Source organism: Labrus mixtus, chromosome 16 (assembly GCF_963584025.1).
Source record: "Labrus mixtus chromosome 16, fLabMix1.1, whole genome shotgun sequence".
NCBI lineage: Eukaryota > Metazoa > Chordata > Actinopteri > Labriformes > Labridae > Labrus > Labrus mixtus.
In genome coordinates, this window is record NC_083627.1 from 19,752,496 (window position 1) to 19,777,330 (window position 24,835).

General features: G+C 39.4%; 3 gene segments (V, D, J or C); 2 read left to right on the forward strand and 1 right to left on the reverse strand.

Annotated features, from left to right (window-relative positions):
* LOC132990871 (Ig kappa-b4 chain C region-like) overlaps positions 1-24,835 on the forward strand; it is a 637,710-nt gene that overhangs the window by 276,808 nt on the left and 336,067 nt on the right.
* On the reverse strand, positions 10,147-10,687 carry LOC132991024 (Ig kappa-b4 chain C region-like). The segment is given in 1 exon segment: positions 10,147-10,687. A coding segment is annotated over 1 exon segment (255 nt).
* On the forward strand, positions 12,484-13,154 carry LOC132991546 (Ig kappa chain V region 3381-like). The segment is given in 2 exon segments: positions 12,484-12,583; positions 12,691-13,154. Coding segments are annotated over 2 exon segments (378 nt in total).

Here is a 24,835-nt window from a genome sequence, read left to right on the forward strand (position 1 = left end):
AGATGACAAAAGACAACTTTGAAGTTTGAGAATTCTCCACTATTGTTCTAAGAGTTGGCTGAAGAGGCAGTGATCGTACAGGAGACTGGTGAGGAGGAGAAGGAAGAGGAGGAGGAGGAGGAGGAGGAGGAGGAGGAGGAGGAGGAGGAGAAGAAGGAGCAGGTGAAGGGCTCTGTTGGTCTATGGCAGGGCAAGCATTGCTCGGGTCACATGCATCTATTATCTGAATTGGAGGGAAAAAATACACACAAATACAGATACACAATATACATTAAAACTGTAATTTTTAAAAACTAGTACAAATGAAAATGTTTGAAATGACATTGCTAATCACCTGTCCAGCTGGTGTTACCATCCACTGAACATAGAGGGTCGAAAACCCTTTGATGTTGTACTGCTCAATGGATCCTGACAGTGTGCTTTCCAGTACTTTGGTTGATGCTGCTTCTCTAAGACAAAAAACCTCACTGGCCATTTCCTCTTGCCCAACAAAATCAAACAATGTCTAAAGCAGAGAACAGCAACAGGACTTTACATCTATGAATTATCATACTATGCACAACCCAGAGCAAAACTTAACATCAGAGGTGAACTCCTTCTCAGAGGTTAACATTAAGACAGGTAAAGTGATAACCTGAATAGATTCAGACAAGACAAACTTCCTCGTCCTCTCTGATCCATTAGGAAACTTGAATTTGAGTGGCACACCATCAGTAGGCTCTTCAAAAGCTTCCATTCTGTCTTGTCTTGCTTCAATTGCCTATAACACATAATTACACTTGATGAATTCTCAATGAATTTTAAAATGCATTTTTAGAGCAACAGACTGTGAAAGAGTAATTGAAATCATATTTCATTACATAACTAATAGAATTTACCTTTAACCGTCTCTGTTCCTGTGACTCCAGTCCCTGACGTCTCATTTCCTGTTTTCATCTAATTAATACAATACAAATGTTTTTTTTTCCAATGACAATCCAGCATGAAAGTAGCCTACTATTTGTCTGTCTGCCAACAATGATTCATTAAATTCTGCGTCTTGTTGAAGCCATTCTTGCAATGTCTGAAAAGCAATCAGTATAAGCGAGAGATACAACATAATTAGAATAGAAAAGTGTATGACAGTAACCCATTACAGAAAAAATACAAAACTTTTACCAAAAACTAATGGTAATGAAGGCAAGAGGTGTGTTCTTCATTACCTCAGTTGTGCTTGTTTCAAAAAGTGGTGCTGGCACAGGCTCACTTTCAAAGCATGCTGCTGGTGCAGGCTCAGGAGGTGCGAGCTGCATACCTAATGTTGTTTCCTGTGATATATTGTGAAAGTTCACAAACTATCAACTCATGTGATCCAAGTTCAACATTTTTTAATCACTGACCAAAGTTACTGTATGAGGAACTGCATACCTGTAACACTTCAGGAAGTGGAAGGATGTATAGTCTACTCCTTCCAGTAACCGTTACTACGCTGTTATAGTTTACCTGACATTCGATGTCGGGCACGTCGGAACAAGTGTCTTGTAGGAACAAGGATGTCATTGTTACTCTGCAACAGCTCCTGTCTGGCTCGATTCGCCACATTAAAACTTCTGTCAAATGCAGAAACTGCGGTCTCAGTGTTTCCGTCTCGCTCCATTTTCAATCATCGTCCCCCAACTGGGTACATCAGATTCAGAGCGCTGCGTACGTGAGAGTAACGGTAGTGGAGTTGCCCAATGAACCAATCCTGAGAAGGCGTCAGAGGCTTAATTTAATTTGTATTCTGTATTAGCTTAAATGTCTACAGAGCTGGTCTCTTGATAGAAAAACATCTGTCATCCTAAAGCAGGGCTGTGCAGAGATATTTAAACAGAATGTTTAACCTGCAATCAGATGTGACCTGTCAGCATGCATTAATATCAAGGACTGTAGTATCAGTAAGAAGATTGACTTCATCCAGGATTTATCTGTATTCAATATTAACTTAACTGTCTACATATTGTTTAGAGCAGTGCACTAAGTTCAAATTCAACTTAGGCACAGAGGCATTCTTTGCTCTGTAAGTGGGGAGCATCTTTCATGTTTTAAAACAATAGTTCAGATCAATATTCTACACATAAAGCCTTTAATAATCATCATTATAATATAAGGAATCAGTTCATCTCCTCCTTCTGGTCTAAACCTCAAATCTTTACAAGAGAAGACACAAACAGTCAAATACCAGTCGAGCCCAGTGTTTTACAATGATAACAGATATCACAAGCTTCAATGAAGAAGAATTATCATGTACGACTACATCTTACATTTAAGACGGACTAATCCAGTCCATCTAAAACAGGGACATACGTTTGGGGAAAGTTTGCAGGGTGTGTAAATTCATGCCCTAAACACAAATATCATATCCAGTACTATTGTGAAGGTAAATGTAAACACTAGCTGACTATGTTTGTGTGATCAGAAAAACATATACGCTGATTTTATTTTAGGAGAGCTTAAAAGGGCTATATATAACTTTCAAAAAAACTGCGTTTGTAGCGACACCGCATGGCCGTTAGGTGAACTGCACCAGTAACCTGTTGCTCGCTCTCCCTCGCGTGCTCGTCATACGTGCTCGTACGTACACAAACGAGAATCATCATCGGCCGCCAAACACTGGATATTTACCGGCATAATGTTTACAGAGGAGGTAAGTGGTCATACACATGTGAAAGTCTGTGAAGGAGTCTGTGTGTCTGTATTCATTCTCCATCCTACAAACGACAGTCTCTGCAGGCACTGGCTGAGAGCAGGAGTGTGTGATGAGTTTGTCCACCTTTGAGAGCTCCTAGAGCGGATAGAAGTGTGTGGAAGACGGCCTCTGGCTGTGGAGGTGAAGACCAGGAGTGTGTGATGAGTTTGATAGAAGTGTGTGGAAGACGGCCTCTGGCTGTGGAGGTGAAGACCAGGAGTGTGTGATGAGTTTGATAGAAGTGTGTGGAAGACGGCCTCTGGCTGTGGAATTGAAGACCAGGAGTGTGTGATGAGTTAGTTCTGTTGATCTCTGTAAGCGGAGCGGAGTGAGGAGGACGTTGAGAACCTTGAGCTGGGAACCTGCAGAGGCCGAAGAACCACAAATTCAGGCAGCAGACTCCCACAGGCTTCAGGGTGCAGATAAGCTTTGTGAAATGGTGGGGACAGTGCTACACCAGACAGTTCATCACCAGCTGAAAAATGTCACACTTCTGGGTAAACACATTTTTCATTCCCTCACTCTCCCTCCCTAGACATGGAGCATACAGGGAACAAGAGGAAGAGCTAGATAAAGAAAAACTCTCCTCTCCTCAACTGTCCCTGTAAAAGCTCCTGATGGTTTTTTCATCAAAAGATGCACTTACTCACCCTGCCTAAAGGGTGAGCCAAAAGGTGGGTGCCAGTTTGCTCAAAAGAGTGATGTCTTCAGTTGCTATTAAAGTAGCACTGAACAAGATCTTTGGAAAAGACAATTTAGGAGCTACTTCCTCTCCTGCCTTTCTGTAATTATTTTTTAAATCTATTAATTGATTTAAATTTGTATGGAGTTGTTTATTCCAATTAACTTGTTTTTATTCATGTGTTGTGTATAGTTGTGTGTTTTTAATACGTAATTGTGTGTTTTAATGAACTTGTCCAATTCTAAAGCTCAGCTGAACTGAACTGAACTTGTTTTTATTCATGTTTTATTAATCATTGTATATAGTTTTTGAGTGTTTTAATTAACTTGTTTTTAATTAGATTATTTATGAATTTAAAAAAAAATTCACTTCTGGGTGAACACATTTGTCATTCCCTGGACCAGTGACAAAAATGTCCCACTTTTGGGTCAATACCAATTTTAACTCCCTGATCCGGGGACAATCCCCTCCCTTCTCAGCCCTTCTTTTTAATATGTATTTGTGTGTTTTAATTAACTTTAATGTATTAATTCATGTTTTTAATCACAACACAACAACAAATCAAAAAACACAACGACAAATAAGAAAACACAATGACTTCAACTTTAACGGAAAAGGTAGGTACCTGCAGTCGACAAGGATCGTCGCTGATTGGACGAACGCAATGTCCGTCTTTTTAACAGGAAGTAAATGCTTCATACGCCTTTGGAGCCAGGCAGAGAAATGTCAACGAAGTAAGCGGAGATTTAAAATTCATGATGTATTGCCCAAATTGTGGCAAAGAGCTCCCAGAAAATGTACGGCCGTGGTTTGCAGTGGTTGTGGCAAGAGGCTACGAGATTTAAGAGTGATTGTATTATCCCCTGTGACTGCTGATAAACATTGTTCGACTCTGAGGCAGTCACTTACAGACCTTGGGCCCGTTTCTGAAAGAAGGTTTTGTGTAAACTCTGAGTCAGTTAACCCTGAAATGAGGGAAACTCTGGGTATTCCGTTTCAGAAGAGGAGGTCACTCAAACCCGAGAAAGAGGGGTAACTCCAGCCCGTTTCAGAGGGAGAGGTAACTTTACCTCTGAGTCAGTTACTATGGTAACTGAGTCTGTGAACCTAACCTGGTCGGGAGCAGGTTTTCTTCAATGAACCCCGAGTTTCTCTAGGTCTCCTCCCTCTTTCAGAGCCAGAAACGTCGTTTCATTTCCTCATTCTTTCATTCAGTCCGTATCACGCCGTGTTAGTGAAGATTCACCGTTTGTCTGAATAAAAATCCAGGTTGTTTTACAGTTTTTTCCAATTGCTAACACACTAAAATGACATGCATAGCACAATTATTTAAACTGACACACAGAGAGCAAAACCTCTTCTCAAGTCTCCAAAAGTCTAAACACATTTCTACTTTACACACATTTTGCAATTTAAATGGGCACTTTTTAAATGCACTGATCACGGTTCTCTGCATAAGACACAACAATCTGACATAAAGTCACATGTTTGTCATTTCAAAACACTGCCATTCAAAATGACACTACATGAGCTAATTGGCCAATGTATGTGTCACCTGGCCAGACACCTCAATGGTTAATTGTTATCACTTCAATCAGGAAGTAAGCACTATGAAAAGACCACAAGTTAGCACCTTTTTTTTTACAACAACAATGGAAGACTTTGCAGAGAGAGGAAGAGGGAGGGTGAGAATGAGAGGGGGAGGAAGAGTGAGAGGTAGGGGTAGAGCTGGTAGAGGAGTTCATGGCCAAAGAAGACAACAACTTTCAAATGAAATCAGAGCAACCTTAGTTGATCATGTCATCAACAATACGAGAGGCTGGACAGAGAGTGCAGCCCAACTTGAGCCGTTTTACTGTACTGGTATATGTAGCACTGACTTGTTTGGTGAAAAATAAAAAAATAAATGTTTCAACAGCATGAGTGTTTATCTGCAAATATTTCTGTGCATGTGAACAATCTGAAGAATTTTCTACAATTCGAACTATTTTAGTATTATGGCAAGGCATACTAAAGATGAGAGTGCTTTTCATTATGCCCAACAGTGTGTGGTTGGTTAGACACAAATCTGGTAATATGAATGAAGTGTGTGCCATTTGGTGCAAAAGTTTGATTTTGATAATGCTATATGTAGTTTTGGTTGCAGTGCTTCATTTTGCAGGATAAATGAGGTATTTTGCAGTTTGGGTGTGTGGTTTTGTGAATTGTATTAAGTATTTTGATAAAACCAGCCTAGTTTTTAAAATTGTGTTTTAGCAATTGGAAAAAACTGTAATATGATATGTTAGGGTGGCAATAGCCTACTACAGCGTATAAAACAAACTGTTTTATCGAACATGGCATGTCTTTAAGTCGGTATGAAGACTACATTACTCCGTAGGGAATTAGAGCCTATGCTACATTAACGTTGGGAGATGTCAATTTAATTAGGGTTAATTTATAAACTAAACAGGATAAAGGTGAGAGGACATTTAGCCTATGTGTGTGAATACAGCTTTATGTTGAGGATAAAGTTAATGCACATTCAAATAAACTCTGAATGAAGTTCACTATGAATCTATATGAGCCTATTATGTTATTATATTTCATTTTGAGCTGTTTAAAAGTCGCTTTTCTTCTGCTGGATTGCATCTTAATGAAAATAAATTGTATAGGTTTAATAACCTACCATTCCATCAGTTTTGACCTGCAATATTTAAATTCTGATTAAATATTAAATTAATAGACTTCATTACGCGCTGACACAAGCAGCTGTTTTCTCTTACACCACTTCTCTCTCCTTTGCCAATGCGCTGCAGCAGTTTTACTTTTTTTTCCTTCTTAAAACCTGTTCATATTCGCTGTAGCCTGTGGCCACATGAAGTTATCGGTGTATTTCGAGAGGGTTAAAGTAGGAGGATCTCTTTTTTTGTCACCTGTTGCCATGGTGAATCGTAGTATCAGGGCTCCATTCATGTTGGCTTTTTATCATCGTGGTGCACGCGCTGAACACCGAGTGGACCTACTCAGAGTTGATTTAACTAATTCAAATCTGTTGATCTGGTAAACGAAAACTCAGAGTTTCCCACCTGAGGGTAAATCACCTCAGAGCTCAGAGTTAGTCTGAGGGTTTGTTCAACCTTCTTTCAGAAACGGGCCCAAGGTCTGTAAGTGACTGCCTCAGAGACGAACAATGTTTATCAGCAGTCACAGGGGATAATACAATCACTCTTAAATCTCGTAACCTCTTGCCACAACCACTGCAAAAGTTCGGCCGTACATTTTCTGGGAGCTCTTTGCCACAATTTGGGCAATACATCATGAATTTTAAATCTCCGCTTACTTCGTTGACATTTCTCTGCCTGGCTCCAAAGGCGTATGAAGCATTTACTTCCTGTTAAAAAGACGGACATTGCGTTCGTCCAATCAGCGACGATCCTTGTCAACTCCAGGTACCTACCTTTTCCGTTAAAGTTAATGTCATTGTGTTTTCTTATTTGTCGTTGTGTTTTTTGATTTGTGGTTGTGTTTTGTGATTTGTGGTTGTGTTTTTTGATTTGTGGTTGTGTTTTGTGATTTGTTGTTGTGTTTTTTGATTTGTTGTTGTGTTTTCTTATTTGTTGTTGTGTTTTCTTATTTGTGGTTGTGTTTTGTGATTTGTGGTTGTGTTTTCTTATTTGTCGTTGTGTTTTTTGATTTGTTGTTGTGTTTTCTTATTTGTGGTTGTGTTTTGTGATTTGTGGTTGTGTTTTGTGATTTGTTGTTGTGTTGTTTGATTTGTTGTTGTGTTTTCTTATTTGTGGTTGTGTTTTGTGATTTGTGGTTGTGTTTTGTGATTTGTTGTTGTGTTGTTTGATTTGTTGTTGTGTTTTCTTATTTGTCGTTGTGTTTTTTGATTTGTTGTTGTGTTTTCTTATTTGTGGTTGTGTTTTGTAATTTGTGGTTGTGTTGTTTGATTTGTTGTTGTGTTTTCTTATTTGTGGTTGTGTTTTGTGATTTGTTGTTGTGTTTTGTGATTTGTCGTTGTGTTTTAATTATTTGTGGTTGTGTTTTTTGATTTGTTGTTGAGTTTTCTTATTTGTTGCTTTGTTTTGCACTTCAGGGCCACCGTAGTTATAAATATAAAAAAGGAGTTAAGTGTTAAGCTCTTTTCCAGAAACTAACAGCTATGAAAGTTGTGAGAGTATGTCAAAGGCATGTATACTGTCAGGTTGAGTAATTCTAGGACACAGAAACATGAGATGGTTATAGTTACTTATTGAATGACACAAACAGGGAAACAGCAACACACCACACAGAAACAATGAAGAAGAGGCACAGCCGAGATCATGACAAAGAAGCTGTTTGGAGTGAATATGTAGGCCTACATTTATGAGAGAGCTACTCAATTCCTTTTTCAACGTGCACTTTGTGTTAAATGTAACAGTGTTGTTCCTTCTTCTTTATTTGTTTACTTGTTTCACTTTTATTTGTTAGTTTGTTAACACTTGTTGGACTGACAGTAACAGAGCCACATTAAGAAAAATAAAAATAAACTAGAGAACGTTTAGTCAAACTGCCAGTTCTGCTGGTCCTCCTCTCGTCCGGGTGAAACTGAGTAACCACGGCAACAGAAATGCATCACTGCTGATCCGTGGAAACAGACAGTTTCAGTTCTCAAGATACACATGTGAAAGTCTTACTGTGCTGAGCATGACTGAGTAACAAGAAGCTGCAGCAGTTTTTCTAAGAACACATTCAAAGATACGGATCACGATACTTATTTTTACAAGTCTGGCAATAAAAATGCAAAATATCATGTTTTCTTTTTAATTTTGAGGTTATCACTAATAAAACAATGCACATATTTTCTTTATAAAAAGTGACACTGACGACATCTTACAAAAAAGACAGTTTAGGGAGATAAATTCTACATAGGCCTAATGGATTTCGAATCAATTCCTTAATGTTTAAAACAGATAGAGCAAATCTGTTCAAATACACAGAGTTGCTGTTTGTTATTCTGGAAGTGAAGCAAAGAAAGCTTTGAAAAACACTGGATTATCTCAGATTTGAGTCAACTAATGTACGTTTTCAGTCACATTTTTGAATCGTTGGGTCATGACAAAAAACATACTGCATATATATTTAATCTAATCGAATGAAATTGTCCATATCTCTACTGAACTTTTTTTTAAAAGTTTTTTATTGATATCCTCATGTGTTTTTTATTATTATATGTACCTTTTATCATACTGCATTGATCATTAAATTTATAAACTCTAATATTTAAAATCATCCACTGCTTGACAAACTCTTTGAATTTTAAATTCATATTTTTTAGATTGTTTGCTTGAGGTAGATTTACATATTTCGCTTCAGTTGACTGACTCTGTGTGTTTGCATATCTGTCCTCCCTCTCCGCTCTCGGACGTTAAGAGGCCGGTGTCGATCAGCGGCTGTTTGAGGCCTTTCAGAGACGCTGACATACGATGATGATGATGTCATTGATTCTACACCTGCTAATCTTTGGGCTCCTTGTTCAGGGTGAGGCCAGGTTCACTACAATAATCACTGTTATGGAGAAAAATTTAAAGAAGCAGCATTTACCTTTATTCCACCGTTTCTCTAAAGTTAAGAAAGCAAAGATTCTGTTTGGATGTTGTTCATCTTTCTCCGTCCGTTTCGATAACCTTCTCCCCTTTTTTCATGTTTCTTCAGGTTCATCAGGAGACATCCTCCTGACTCAGATTCCTGGATCTCAGTCTGTTGTTCTAGGACAGACTGTCTCTATCAGATGTCAAACCAGCACAAGTGTTAGTAATAACCTCCACTGGTATCTTCAGAAACCTGGAGAAGCTCCTAAACTCCTGATTTATTATTCTACAAGCCGTCAATCTGGAGTTTCAGCTCGTTTTAGTGGAAGTGGATCTGGAACTGACTTCACTCTGACTGTTAGTGGAGTCCAGACTGAAGATTCAGGAGATTATTATTGTCAGCAGGGTAACAGCTTCCCGTTCACACAGTGATACAACGTCGTACAAAAACCTCCGTCAGCTGAAGAGGAACTGATATGAATGAACAGCTGCAGAGAAACTAAAATAAAGTTCCATGAAACACAGTATAGTTTAAAATCAATTTAAACTATAAACTATAAATATTCTGCACATTAAGAAGATTATCTATTTTAATTCTTTCAATGAATACACAAGAGTGTTTTATGTTACAAGACCCGAAACCCCCCATGAACCCAGAAACATCACTGATGATGAGTTCTAGCCCATCTGTCGGATGTATCTTTTATCTATCTTTACACACACACATACATTTTATCCTAATAAAACAAATTTTGTAGTTTAGTTTCTACTTTTTTCTACTTTTGCAGTTTGTAAATATTTTGAGTGTTTAAATTGCAGTAGCACTGATTTGAAATCTCTCTATGTTGATGATATCACGCTTTATTTAACAGATTTAAAATATTTCTTTGAGCTAAAACACATTCATTGAGATGTTTTCCTCTCTTTTCTTTTGATAAACATAAACCACTAGACATTTTAAAGTCCTGGTCATTAACATTTTCAGTAAAGAAAGCTGATTTGATGATTTTCATTCAGTTGTTTCAGTCATTAAGGCGTCCATATCGATTATTAGAAAAACCTAACTTATATATTGTATATCTGTTTATTATGAAGATGTTTCATGATACAAAAGATTTTAAATTTTCTTTAATTCGGTTTAGATTCTGAAGAATTGATAAAGACGTTTTTACACGTTTGAAATAATTGAAAAAGACAAAAAGTGTATTTCTAATTGATTTAATGAACAGATTATCAGGAAACAATACACACACATATGAAGCAACAAGCTAATATTTATTCTTTAGAAACATGAAATAAAGAGAGAGAGAGGTGCAGAGTGAGAGCAATATCACAGTAAAACCAGCAGCACAGTCCCAGTGAGTCATTACTGGGAACACTGGTCTCTACTCAGACTTTCTGTGACTTGAGCCTGGGCGCCCTGGGTGGCCTCACAGGTCACAGAGCCCACCTTCCTCCACTGGTCTGCAGAGAGCCTCAGGGTGCTGCTCCAGCTGTAGAGAGCGTCCTTCTCCAGCACCGCAGGGCTCCTGCTCTCCTCCCAGCTGCTGCTGCTGCTGCTGCCGTCCACCTTCCAGGCCAGACTCCAGCCTGAGGGGAAGCCCTTGTTGGCCAGGCACATGAGGGTGGCCTTCCCCTGCTCCAGCTCCTCATTGGAGGGGGGCAGCACCGTCAGGGTGGGACGCACATCACCTATAGGAGACACCAATCAGATTAGAGGACAGGGAGCACACAACTGTCAATCAACCACCAAACCCTATAGGACACCTTTAATGTCTGAGAGTTGATTTTATTTTTTTAGGAGTTTCTGTCAGATGTTTCTTTCTGCTCCACCGGTCACTCACTCACACATTGTTTCACTTCCCTTTAAGAAGCCTCTCATGCACATCAGCACACAGAGAGAGAATCACACAGAACGACCTGAAATATATTTAAACTACATCTGAATCAAATCTAAAACATTACAAACATTCCCCATCAAAATGATCCAAAAACTTTGCAACACATTTTTAAAACAGTTTGTAGGTGAAAAAAACCCAAAACTAAAACAGAGAATCAACTGAACACAATCAAATGTTCTTCATGTGAATTCAAATCAGAAAAATGTCTAAATTAGACGCATAAAGAGATCAGAGATTACGTGCATTTTAAAACACCATTCTTTATGTTTGTTTTGTTCGGTTCATTCAAACAACTGAATCAGATAAATACCTTAAAGAGTTGTCAGAAAATGAATCTCAGGAAAACATTTAAAACACTTCTCTTTGTTAAATATCAACCTGTTTATGTTTCAGTGTGACAGAAATCAAACTGTCCTGAGTGAACCTTCACGGTAAAGCAGGACCGATAAAAACACGATTTCATTAGAGTTAGAGTTTCACGATGACAAATATTACAAATAAACAGAGAGACAGCTGCTTTAACATTTTCAATAAATGTTAATGACAAATAAATTTAATTCAGTTGTTTCAGTCATTAAGGCGTCCATATCGATTGTTAGAAAAACCTCATGACTAGAACATTATTTAGCAGCTGTCTCTGAGGTTGTCAAATTGTGATTTATTTGGATCAAATATAAAAATCTGTATTTTAACATTAGGTTTAATATTCATACAGAAACTTACTTCCAACATCCAGTCTGGTTCCTCCACCAAAAGTCCACCACAGTGGTACAAAGTCATTGAGCAGCCGTACAAAAACCTCTCACTGTAGAGACACACGGCTCTCTGACTTTAACACACTGAACTCAAACTACCACAACTCCACATGTCACCTTACCATGAGAGTGAAAATCATCTATTTCCCAACAAATAAAAACTCTGGCTTCAAACATTTTACCTTCATTTAAATTCAGTCTGTTTCTGTTTTAAATTGAAATCCTTTAAAGTCAAATGTTGTCTTTATTCTTTCTAAAACAATCTATTTAAAAGTTAAAGGTCAGTATTTTCTTTTCCTCCAGGCTTGAATATGAAGACAAAAGACACCAGAATAACTTACTGATTGAATAAAAAGATGAATATGTGACTTACTTCCAATATCCAGTCTGGTTCCTCCACCGAACGTGTACCACAGTGATACAAACTGATGGAGTCGTCGTACAAAAACCTCTCGCTGTAGAGACACACGGCTCTCTGACTCTGACACAAACACAGACACCTGAATGAGTCTCTGCCTGCAAGACCTCTGAGACCAAAAGAAAACAGAATTTAAAAAGATTATAACAAATTAAAGAATGTCTTTTTTTGAGATATTAAAATTATTTTTAAATCATTTTCTCAAGAATATTATTAATTATCGTGATTTATATCAGAATAAATGTTTCTAGAAGCATGAACATGAAATCATATTAAATTTGTTTTGAAAGTTTTCTAATTAATTGTATAATTAATTGATTGATTGATAAACAGAGTAATGACAGTGATCCCTGTTGGAGTCAGTCAGAACATTTCCATAGAGAGCCACTTTGCATCAGCAGCACCATGCTCCAGTGCTCTGGGAGAGTTTATAGTCCTGACAGTTGAACACTGGATGACTGACAGCTGTCCTTCATCGCAATAGAAATCCTCGTCCTCATCATCAAAAACATGACTTTGATCTGCGTCCTCATCTGGACTGTCCTCCTCTGCTGCTGCTTCACAGGTAAAGTCCAGAGAATCAAACTCCTCTCCTCTATGAACATCCGTCCCTCTGAAATGAAGCCCACTAAACCCTGATGCTGCTTTCTGTTTTTGTCTCTGTATCCTCAGAGTCCAGAGGACAGGTCACAGTGACTCAGCCTGCAGCAGTGACCTCTGCTCTGGGAGCCTCCGTCTCCATCTCATGTAGGACCAGTCAGAATGTTTATAGTAGTAGCTATTTAGCCTGGTACCAACAGAAAGATGGAGGAACTCCTAAACTCCTCATTTACTATGCTAGCACTCGAGCATCAGGGATTCCAGGTCGTTTTTCAGGCAGTGGATCAAACTCTGCCTTCACTCTGACCATCAGTGGAGTCCAGACTGAAGATGCAGCAGTTTACTACTGTCAGAGTTATCATGAAATCAACAGTCAGTATGTGTTCACACAGTGAAAAAGCGTCGTACAAAAACCTCCCTCAGTCAGACTGAACAGAAACTGAACTGACTGCTGCAGCTGGAAGTTTCTGCAGAGACTGACACACTTCACTGAGGACACACACACACACACACACACACACACACACACACACACACACACAGACATTAACACACACACGCACACACACACACACACACACACACACACACACACACACACACACACATCATTTTTCTAATACTTTAACAACTTTCCTAAACTCTTAATGCACCAACACACCTACAACACACAAATGGCAAAACAGTTAATTTCATGCTCAAAATCACACATTGTAAACTAAAGTCCAACACTAATTTTCAAAATAAAATAATACACTCACACACAGAATCATTCTTCCAAAACACTAACACGTGTCCTCTTCCAACATAAACATTTAATCACAGCACAATGTCATAAAAACATGAACATCAGATGGAATTACAGGAACTACATTATTTTACATGTGTCAGATCTGCCCTTATACAATAGACATATTTGATCATAGATTGTGCTTAGCACTGCAGTTTCTTTTAAAGCCTCTTTACATTTTGTTTTGTTGGGTTTAGTAAATGCATGCATTTTGTTTCTTTGGCTGCAGAAATGTAATACAAAAAAGGAATGACCCATCTCAGAGTAGCTTTATAGAATGTACTGTTTATGAAGAAAAGAAGACAGAGACAGAATTGCTACAGTAAAGGCTTTATCTGCAACAGGACATTACTGCAAAATAACAAAAATATACAATATAGCTGCCATATATTGTATTACTGTATGTGAAAATACAAAATATACAAACAGAAAAAGCCACAGAAGAATAAAGAAAGAAAAAAACGTCCTCGTCTAATCTGCCCGGTCTTCTGCATTTGGCCACATGTTCTCATCCACATCACACCTGATATATTCTCTGGCAAGGCATCTTGGGAAGAATCTTCTGGCATGCCTTATCCACCCCTGGCAGTGTTCAGCTGTGATGTCTTGACATGCAGCATCCATTGCATCCAGGAGGGACATTTGGCCCTGTGGGCGACGGTCAAAAACCTTCCATCTCCAGGCTGAGAAAAACTCCTTAATGGGGTTGAGGAAAGGAGAGTAAGTGGCAAGGAAAAGGGACATCGTCCTCGGATGGGTGTCAAACCCGGCTGTGAATGCACAGGAATGGTGGAATACCACATTGTCCCATGTGATCACATATATTGGCAAGTGGTCTCCCACCTGTCCCCTTTCTGCCTCTGCCACCAGTCTTTTGTGCAGGTCATCTAAAAACAGGAGAAGGTGGTCAGGGGCCAATCTCACATTTATGCAGGAGTGCACCATTTTTGGAGATTGCAGCGCACATGGTGATGTTGGCTCCTCTCTGGCCCAGGACGGTTACTGTGGCCCTTTTGCCAATTATGTTTCTTCCACGCCGACGCCTTTTCGCCAAGTTGAAGCCAGCCTCGTCAACGTAGATCATTTCATGTGGGACTTGATTGGCGTCCTTCTCCATGACTCTCTGAAAGTAATCAGACACAGTGTGTGTAAATGCTTTGCTGTAGACCTACTGTACTCCAGGTTTATAGAGTAGGTTACTGCAAACACACTATGTATAGTACAGTAATGATTGTATTGCATAACCTTACCTGGATGTATTGGCCACAGAGTTCTTTGATGCGCTCGCTGTTTATTTCAAAATGAACTTTGTATAGTTGTTTCATTCAGACCAGTGTTTCCCCTACCGTTACATTAGGGGGGCGGCCCGCCCAACCAACGGCACCCCCCGCCCCCCTTGATGGTCAAGTTCATTTTATTTTCTATATAGCGAGAGATCACAACAGAAGTCATAAGGATACCTTTCATATAGAACAGGTCTATACCTCGTCCTTTTATTAAACAAACTTAATAGCCTTATGTTCTTTATCTTATTTACACGACGTCATGTCATTTCTGTCTCTACATGGTCGCGCGTTTACAATTCTCCTCTGCTCTCTGTGTTGTGCACGGCAGAGTTTCACCCCGATGCACACACACACACACACACACACACACACACACACACACACACACACACACACACACACACAGACACTTGCGCGCACACAGGTGAGCACACTCTCACCAGCGGAGGCCTGGGTGTGTGTGTGGTTGTCTGACAGACACACACGCAATAAGAAAAAGTCTGTAAGAAAATAAAGTTGTCTGCTTAGTTGACTTCGGACTTTTCTGGGCATGTCTCTCTCTCTGCCGTTACTGAGGGGATGAGCTGTTAGCATGCTGCTTTCAGGGGTACTCAGACAATGAGAGATGCATTCAGGTGCGCTCAGAAACGGGAGTTGCAGGAACAACACGCAGGACCCCGCCCCCCCCAGAGGTCTAAACCTAGGGGAAACACTGCAGACTCTAATCCTTTTCACACATACAGAAAACTCCTGAAAAACTCCGGAGATTTGGCTACCCGGAGGTTCTTTAGGCTATGTGTGAAAGCAAACAGCCGCATTTTTCGCGCGGACTTTACCTGGAGTTTCTCGTCCAGACCCCTAGTATTTTATCCGCAGAAAGTCCGAGTGAGCTGATGTCTGAACGCATCAGCATATACTCCAGAGATTTCAATTTGAGCCAATAGAAAGAGAATGACGTTTATATACAGTTACTGCCTAAAGTGTCTGCACGCCACCACTACGATCTCCGTGCACGTAATTAAACGGCTGCATTATGTTTTCTGTTCGTCAGTATGTTGTTCTCCTCTCTGTTGTGGATGTTGTCATTCCATTGGATTACACATAGCATTGATATAAAGGTAAATATTCTCATTATAACATCGTGTAGCGGACTCTGTTGCTACGGCCGCTACTTCCGCGTTGTTTATTTACGTCACGTCTCACCTCGGGAAATCCCCCGCACCCCCCTCCCCTCTGACAGGGATAGCCCCCCGCTGTGAGGAGCACATGTGAACGGCTAGGTCGGGAGAATCTCAGGAGTGTTCCTCCTGTAATTATCTAGATATTATCCGGAGTGCATATGTGAAAATGGCTTCTGTGATTAGCTAGAGTCTGAGAAATGGATTTATGCTGATTGATACAATGTTCCTAAGACAAGGTTGTCCTCTACAACTCTGGACTGAATGTCCTTCAGTTTTATTTTATTGTCAGAAATCACCACATTGACAATGGCAAGTTCCTGCTCTTCATTTAGGAGCTTCCTTCTTACCCCTGAGGGAGGTAGATGTTGAATCCTTAGAGAGACAAAACACAGTTACATATGAGAGACCGGAGGCATACAGTTCCTGTAATACATGGTAAATTGATTTACACTTTGCAGTAGAAGAAGCTTTGTAAAATATCCAACCTGTTGGCTTGTCGAAAAATCCGGACAATGGATGCCACTGTGTCCCGGCCAAGGGGCAACCTCCGGTCTCGAAAAATGAAGCCAATGCGGAAGTACAAAAAACTGCAGTTCCTCGAGGTTCCGCTTGAGGCTGGCTGCAGAAGCGCCGGAAGTGCCATAAGCCCACAGCCAAAAAAGCCAGTTTTTACCACAGGAATTAACATGTTTACAGCCTGGTTCAAAAAACGAGATATATCTGATATATATTTGATTTTATTAAGGGAAACGGCTATGCCCATATAAGGGATGTGGCAGATTTGATTGACAGCTCTGCACGCTGCATCTGTCTGTCAGTTCAGCAGCAGGTCAGGAGGCTAGGTAGCAGCTTGATCCGTCTGATTTCTCATCTTTTTTACTTCATTTGGAGAGTTTGTTTAACACATATCTGACAACATACATGGCTTGCTGTGCGGTTAACAGACCATCCAAGAAGTTGATGCTTCAGTTTTTTTCGGTAAGTGATATAGTAGTGTTATATTTACTGCATACTCATGTGTCGGTATTTATATTTACGGACCTAGCTTGCTTAGCGTTAGCTTGTAAACCAGTCTGCTAACTGTACTCAGTGTAGCCCATTATTTACGGTCAATGGTTTAGAAATGTTTGTTGTTGAAAATAATGAGTTTGTGTGATGTTAGAAGCTAAAGGTTCACCTCGGTGGTTAACCGCAGACTGTAAATATGGTTATCTGACGTTATGATGAATGTTATACTCCACGTAAATGTCGACATTAAAAAACAAACTTTGTGTAGTAATTATCCGTCAGTACTTAACATAAACTTAACTCAACTGAACCTAATATGCTGTGTAGGTTATACAGGATGACATCAATGTTACATGGTTGACATAGTGTCTTAAGATTTGTGCAAACTGTTACCAAATTTAAAAAAATGAGTTCAGGGAATTTTAATATGGTTATTAATATAGTTCTTAATCGTTACAGATGCTCTTACAAAGAATATAGCAGTAGAAATATAAAATATAAATAACATATGGAATGAAAATAAGATATAAAGCAATAAGTACAAGAAATAGTTTGAAGAATACAGCCATGTACCGAGCTCATGTTAATAACAGATGAGCTACTGTATGTTCTGTACTAAAGCACAGAGAGTTGGGACCTGTTAATGATTTAAATAATTCAGGTTATATTTGTTTCATATTAAGAGGAAGTAATAGCCACAATAAATTGCTTAATCTTTCCTCACACAAAATCTGAGACAATTTGATGTGGAATATCATTGTGCAAGTGAGTGAGAGAGCTGAAAATAGCATAATTACAATAAGGTTTATCTTCTTGACTTTGACTAGATGTTGATTACCTGAATACTGTACCTTTGTTGTCTGGGTAGTACACTGTTGAATTTATAAATGTGCTCTTACACACAGATGAATACAGAAAAATAGATGAGAACAAAACAATGATTTAATGAATAACTGATATTTTCTCTTTCTTTGCCATCCTGAAGACCCCACACTAAAAGTCCATGTTCTCCTGGATCCATGTCACATGCTCGAGCTTCTTCAGACTGACTTTTCAACAGTCGAAGTTCTGGTGAGAGAAGATGGACAGCAGATAAGACAGCAGTACATCATCCACAGGCTTCAGAAGAAGGAGGAGGGTTTGCACCTTGCATCATGCTTCAGCTGTTCAAATAAAAATAGATCTCCTCCAAACAACTTGCAATCAAACCATTTTCTTCCCATTTTAAAACCCTTTGTCCAGTTTAGATGGGAGAAGTTGATATTATGTGATATTGATCTGGGAAGACTACATTTCTAAATCATTTTTAACTGAGTTATTGATCTTATTTACTCTCCATGTATCTTGATTTGAGAATGGGGCTGTGTTTAAGGGCAAATTTTGAACTACATTAGTATTTGGTAAAAAAAAATGTCAAAAGAATAAAAAGTTGTGTAAAAGTAGACTTACTAAGCTATTAAGTTTAGCATTAATGCACATTTTAGTCTTGTCAATTCAAATCTGAAATGTATACTCATGAGTAGACATAAAGGAGTGCATTTATATTGAAATATTTATTTAATCTGAAAAACCACATTCAAAAAGCCGAGCAGCAGAGATTAACATGTTTACAGCTTGGTACAAAACAAACAAATAGGTCTGATTAGCTCATGTCTCGATCGACACACACTGTACGGGGGTCGTTTGATTTGATGAAGGATAAGAGTTATTCACAATAAGGCGTGTAGCTGACCAGCTTGACAGGCGGGTGCGGTGTAACGATTTGTCAGGAGGCATAAAACACGCCTCAGCTCCAGCTTTCAGCCTGTGGGTGTCATCACTCAGGCCATCCGGGGGAGACCTCCCTCGCAGCGAGCTGTTGAAGAGAAGCAACCGAAGTCCACCCCAGAAGAACCAACAAATGCAGATGTTGTTGAGGTTCAGGTTTCTTCCTCTGTCTCTGCAGCTCTCTGGGCACCTCGACGGACAAGTCACCAATAATCCACACAGTGTCTATAGGAGAAATACAAAGGTGTTCAATTAATGCCTCAGACAAGACAAAATGTACAGTTAACTACATGTGACAGCTCAGGGTGTTTTTTTGTTATTAGCCTTATCTGTAGGAATAATATTGAACAAGATAGCTGCAACTCATAATAATAGATGCCAGTCTTAAACACAATTTTTTCTAATACTTAAAGTTTTGGTGTGAAGCTGACACTGTCCACAGACTCCATGACTTCACAGGGTTCTATAGAAAACAAATGTCTTATGATAAATACTAAATAATTATTTTTAAATTGTCATGTTCGCATCGCTGTTGATATCAGTAAATATAAGACACAGACATTCCTCTTTTTGTCAGAACAGTAACATGAACTGTATGCTTTGTAATATTGATTTCTTCTGGATGTCTAACATATTTATTTACAGTCTATGGATAAAACTTTGCAAATGTATTTCTCTGCTAACACTGACAAAGTCTAACTTCTCTGACAAATAACTAATACCCATAATTGTATATTTAAAAAAGTGTAGTTTTAAGACTTTAATTAAATATTTGGGTTGAATATAATTTCGTTTTAACTGTGTTGTAGAAAAGTTAAATGTTAACTTACTGTTTATAGAGTTTTCTCAGGACGAGCAGGAATAGGGGATGATAGCAGCCTAGCTGTTAGCTATGTTGTCAAGTGGACTGCTAACATCGCGCTGAATGGGCGGAGTTAAGTCCCGCCGGTCCCGCCTTACTGCTGTTGCTAGGTTTAGGACTCATTGGCTGCCTACAGACGGGTCAGGGTTCGTCCAGTAATATCTACAGTCTATGGTCCCGGCTGAAATGTGTTCACCAGCCTCTCTGTATGATAGTCTGTGGTTTATGACATGCTCTATGATAGCAGCTCTTATTTCATCAGTTACCCTAGCTCTGGTCCTTCTTTGAACGCCACCACACATTCTACCTCCTCTTCCTCTACCTTGCCCTTGTCCCACTTCTCTCCCTTGTCCCACTCCTCTCCTTTGTCCTGGTACTCCTCTTCCTCTCCCTTGTCCTGGTTGTCTTCCTCTCCCTCAATTTTCTTACTTTCTTTGTGTTTCTATATACTTTTCCCTTCAGCCCAACGAGGTATTTGCATAACTTCAATCAGCTGTTTCTCATTAGAAATGGAAAAAAATAGTATCATATATTTGTGTTTCAATCTATAATATGAACAGCTGTTCATGTTGTCTTTAGCCTATAAGTTAGGTTTAGAATATGATGTTATCTGTGCTGACATACAGTGAGAAAGCATTTGTAAATTTGGCAGTAAAAATCCATTGTTTTGGTCTTGGATGAGCTTAATGAGAAATTAAGCTGCTTAGCCAAAATCTTTGAATATTTAGTTAATTCTCAGTTAAGGGCCTTCTTGGGGGCCAACAACATATTGCAAACTCAGCAGTAAGGTTTCAGAACAGGGCATAGCACAATCACAGCAGCAACACTTGTGATAAACAATATTGTTAATCATCTCGATAACTGTCAACATTGTGCTGCTCTCTTTATTGATTTATCCAAAGCCTTTGATACTGTCGACCACAGCATTTTAATAAATAAGCTGTCTTCAATAGGATTTGATGAGCTCTCTGTTAACTTGTTTTATGATTCTCAGGGAGAACTCAAGCTGTTGTTGCTGAAGGTATTAGATCGAGCTCTCTTGAAATTAGCTAAGGTGTCCCACAAGGGTCTATTTTAGGTCCACTTTTATTTTCTTTGTATATAAATAACATGGTGCTCTCTTCCCCACATTGTGATGTACATTTTTATGCAGACGACACAATCCTGTATGCCACCAGCGCCTCTTGTGAATTAGCTATTTAAACTTTGCAGTCAGCTTTTGATGCCTTTCATTAATCACAGCTCTCATTAATCACAAGCATATCTTAAATTCTGATAAAACAAAATGTGTTTTACTTTCAAGGTCCTATGTGAACAATATTCCTATTGGTATTCACACACTTCAGGGTTCCCAAATTGAGAGGGTAGAATCCTATAAATACCTAGGGATTTGGCTGGACAATAGGCTCTCTTTCCGAAAATATTAAAATAAAAATAGGATTCTTATACAGAAACAAATCCTGCTTCTCCACTGCCAGTAGGAAAACCATTGTGCAATCTACAATTATGCCTGTTTTTGATTACGGTGACATTGTATACATGCATGCCTCTCCCACCGCCTTGAAACCCCTTGATGCTGTGTATCATTGCGCATTGAGGTCCGTGACTGGTTGCAAAGCTCTGACACATCACTGTACCTTGTACACCAAGGCTGGTTGGCCCTCTCTGGCTATGTGGAGGCACACCCATTGACTCACATTTATTTACATTTATAGACCATTCTTGGTCTACTCCCCTCATATCTATGCGCTCTAATTTCACGCAACATCGGTAGCTATAGCCTACGCTCGTCTGACCTGTTATTGCTATGTGTACCTAAGGTCCACAAATAATTAGATAAGATGGCCTTTAGGTACTCCGCCTCCTCTTCTTGGAACACACTACAGCAGGGCTATTCAATTGGCAGCCCTGGGGCCGAGTCCGGCCCGCAACGCCATTTTTAGTGGCCCTTTAAGAAGTCTTTACTCTTAAAAATGTATCACTGTATGTTTTATTTATTGTTTAATTGCAGACGTGTATGATATCCGTATTACCATGAGACAGAGGCACAGATTTTTTTCCCAATTTGTGTGTCTTACCCTGGACTCACCTCATGGTGTCGCAATAATTCTTGTTTATCCATCTCCTGCTCTCGTTCCTGCTTGACGCATGCGCTGCTCTCATCGCCGCGGTCTCAATGCACTCATCAGCAGCACCAGAGATCCGGTTTTTGCTAGCGCTGTTCATAATGTCTCTTTCTACTTTAAAAAAACGAAAAGTGGACTCAGAAAACAGACAATTTAACACCGAATGGACATAAAGTATCCGTTTATTTCTGTTTCTATGAGGCCCGTGTGTTTACTATGCAACGAGTGCGTATCGGTGTGCAAGGAATACAACTTGAGAAGACATTTTAAAATGGCCCATGCAAACTTTGACACGGTTTTCCCGCTGGGGTCTGATGCTCGCCACCAGAAGATATCGGGGCTGACTGCATGTTATGACCAAAGACGTCTCACACTTTTTTGGGCTTGTACCGAACAAGAGAGAGCTTCATCAGCATCGCTACGAGTAGCATGGCAAATTAGGCAAAAAGAAAATGCCATTTACACACGCAGAGACTGTCAAGGAGTCTATGCTTGCATCGATTGAGGAGATGGTTACAGATGAGAAAACTCAAAACAGTTTGATTGATTCAATCAAAAAAAATCCATTATCAGACACTTCAGCCATAAGGAGAGTGGAGGTCCTCGCATCGGACGTCTTCGAGTTTTTTTTTTGGACAAACTGAGGAAAGCGGAGGTGATGTCGCTAGCTGTGGATGAATCAACGGACAACAGTGATATAGCACAACTGTGTATTCATGTCAGATTCTATGACAGTGAATGTTTTCGGGATGATCTACTTGGATTAATTCCTTTGGAAGGTCAGACGACTGGTGAGATATTATTTAAAAAAATTATCTCATTCTTTGAAGAGAACAATTTAGACTTGGGACGTATTAACATGCTAGTAACGGACGGGGAAACCGCGATGGCGGGCAGGACTCAGGGACTGTCAGCAAGGTTGGCGGTTGTTTCTCCACAGCTGAGATCACTACATTGTTTGATCCACCAAAGTCTCCTGTGTGCTAAACTAAGCGGTGAGTTAAAAGAAACCATGGACTCTATCATGGCAGTAATTAATTTTATTCATTGTACCTCCAGCTTACAGCAGAGTTTGTGAACTCAGAGAGGAGATACTGGTGTTTCTCCGTAATTCAAAGCAGAAAAAGACCAATACTTTTCTGTGTCTTATGGAGAACGAGGACTTTTGTGCTACTGTTTGCTTTTTGTGCGACATTGTCCATCACATGAACCACCTTAACACGGAGCTGCAAGGCAGGGATAAAACAGCGATTCAGCTTGTGGAGAGACTTAATGCTTTTCAGAGAAAGCTCTCTCTTTTTTCTGCTGATCTATGTGCAGGCAAAATGCTTCATTTCCCCACACTGTGTAAATCAGGCCTACCTATCACAGAGGCAATGACGAGATTTATAGATGCTTTGAAAATAAACTTTGCCTCAACATTCGAACATTTCAGTATCCCCCACAGAAGTAATGACATTTGTGAAGGACCCTTTCTGTGTGGATGTCGAGAGAGAGTTTGCATTTAATGCAAAGGAACTGGTCACCTCACTGGATGAGGCATCTTTGCAACTTGAACTGATTGACATTCAGTCATCTGATGACCTGCGCCAGTCATTCCAGCTGACAAGTTTTCAAAAGTTCTGGACTCATGCAGTGAGCAAGGAAAAATTCCCTCATTCAAGGAGTCTGGCGCTTTTCATCCTCACTATGTTTGGCTCAACTTACACATGTGAATCCTCATTCTCACACATGAATGCCATTAAGACTACTAACCGTGCATCACTCACTGCCCAGCATCTGCACCACTGTCTGCGCATTGCTCTGACAACCTACACTCCTGACTTCAGTGCTCTTGCTAAATCAAAAAATTTTAATTTCTCTCATTAAATGTTGGCTCCATGATAAACAACAGTTGTAAGTTATACGTTTTGATATTTGCAGGTTGTTTGCACCAGTTTGAATATTACTGCTGAATCTTTTATATCAATAATGCAATATTATGCACTTAATGTGGCCACTGGTGTGGACAGATTTTTGATAAATGGTGCATTTTCAATACTGAAGGATTTTCCTTGTAAAAAAAAACTCTGCACTGTCATTGTTGGATTTCTATCCATAGTTAGCAACTGCTGGCTGAGCAGACTGTTCTAGGCAGCAGTATTGTTACTATTTAGGATTAAGTTTTGCAGGTTGTTTGTTACAATTTAAATGTTACTCAGGTGTCTTAATATTCACTTAATGTTATATTATGCACATAATCTAGCCATAGATGTGGTATGGCTCACATGGACTGTTTATTGAGGTGTCTGATGATGCAATATTTGCCTTGATAGTTTGCACCTTTATTGTTATAATGGATTGTGACTCAAAAACGTTTTGTTGCTAAGATTGAGTGCACTTAAGCCCATCTTGTCTGTTAATGAAATGGCTAAATTTCTAAATGTCTGGTATTGCTCACTCGGACTATTGCTCAAGTTATATGGCCATTTGAATGTAGACATTACTTTTTTTTATGTTGTGTCATGATGCAATGCAATGTTGCTGTTGTGCATTTAAAAATACAGTATGCACTTTCCAATATGTTGTTGTTCCCAATGGTATTCAAAAAGCTTCAAAAATTATTACCCATATTTCGAGCCTCAGGCCCCTCATTTGGTATCCATTTTTGGTATCTGGCCCTCAGTAAAAACTAATTCAAAAGCCCTGCACTACAGGCTGACTTGTGTCGAAGTGATCTGGTCACTCTAGTGCAGGGGTGTCAAAGTTCTATTGGGTCGGGGGCCGGATTTGTTCAAATGAGAACTCAAGTGGGCCGGACTAATTTTGCAGACATCACTATAACTTGACACATGGATTTATAGACTAATGTATGATTAGAAAAAAAGACAAAAAAAGGTACTTGTATAGAAAACTGCATGTTAACGCAGAAAATGTAAAAGTACATTAAGCAGGGGTTAACTCTGTCATTGCAAACTGCATGTTGACACATGGAAATATTTAAATGTACCACATAACACAAACATCAATAATTATGTTTTGTTTGAGATTATTATTTTATGTTTTAATATTGCTGTTCAAGGTTATAGAAACTTTGACACAGGTTATTCTACCTGCCCTGGGATCAGTGCATTAGAGAGAGAGAGAGAGAGAGAGAAAGAGAGAGAGAGAGAGGGAGAGAGAGAGACTTTAGATATGTGTGTGTCAGGCCACAGCAC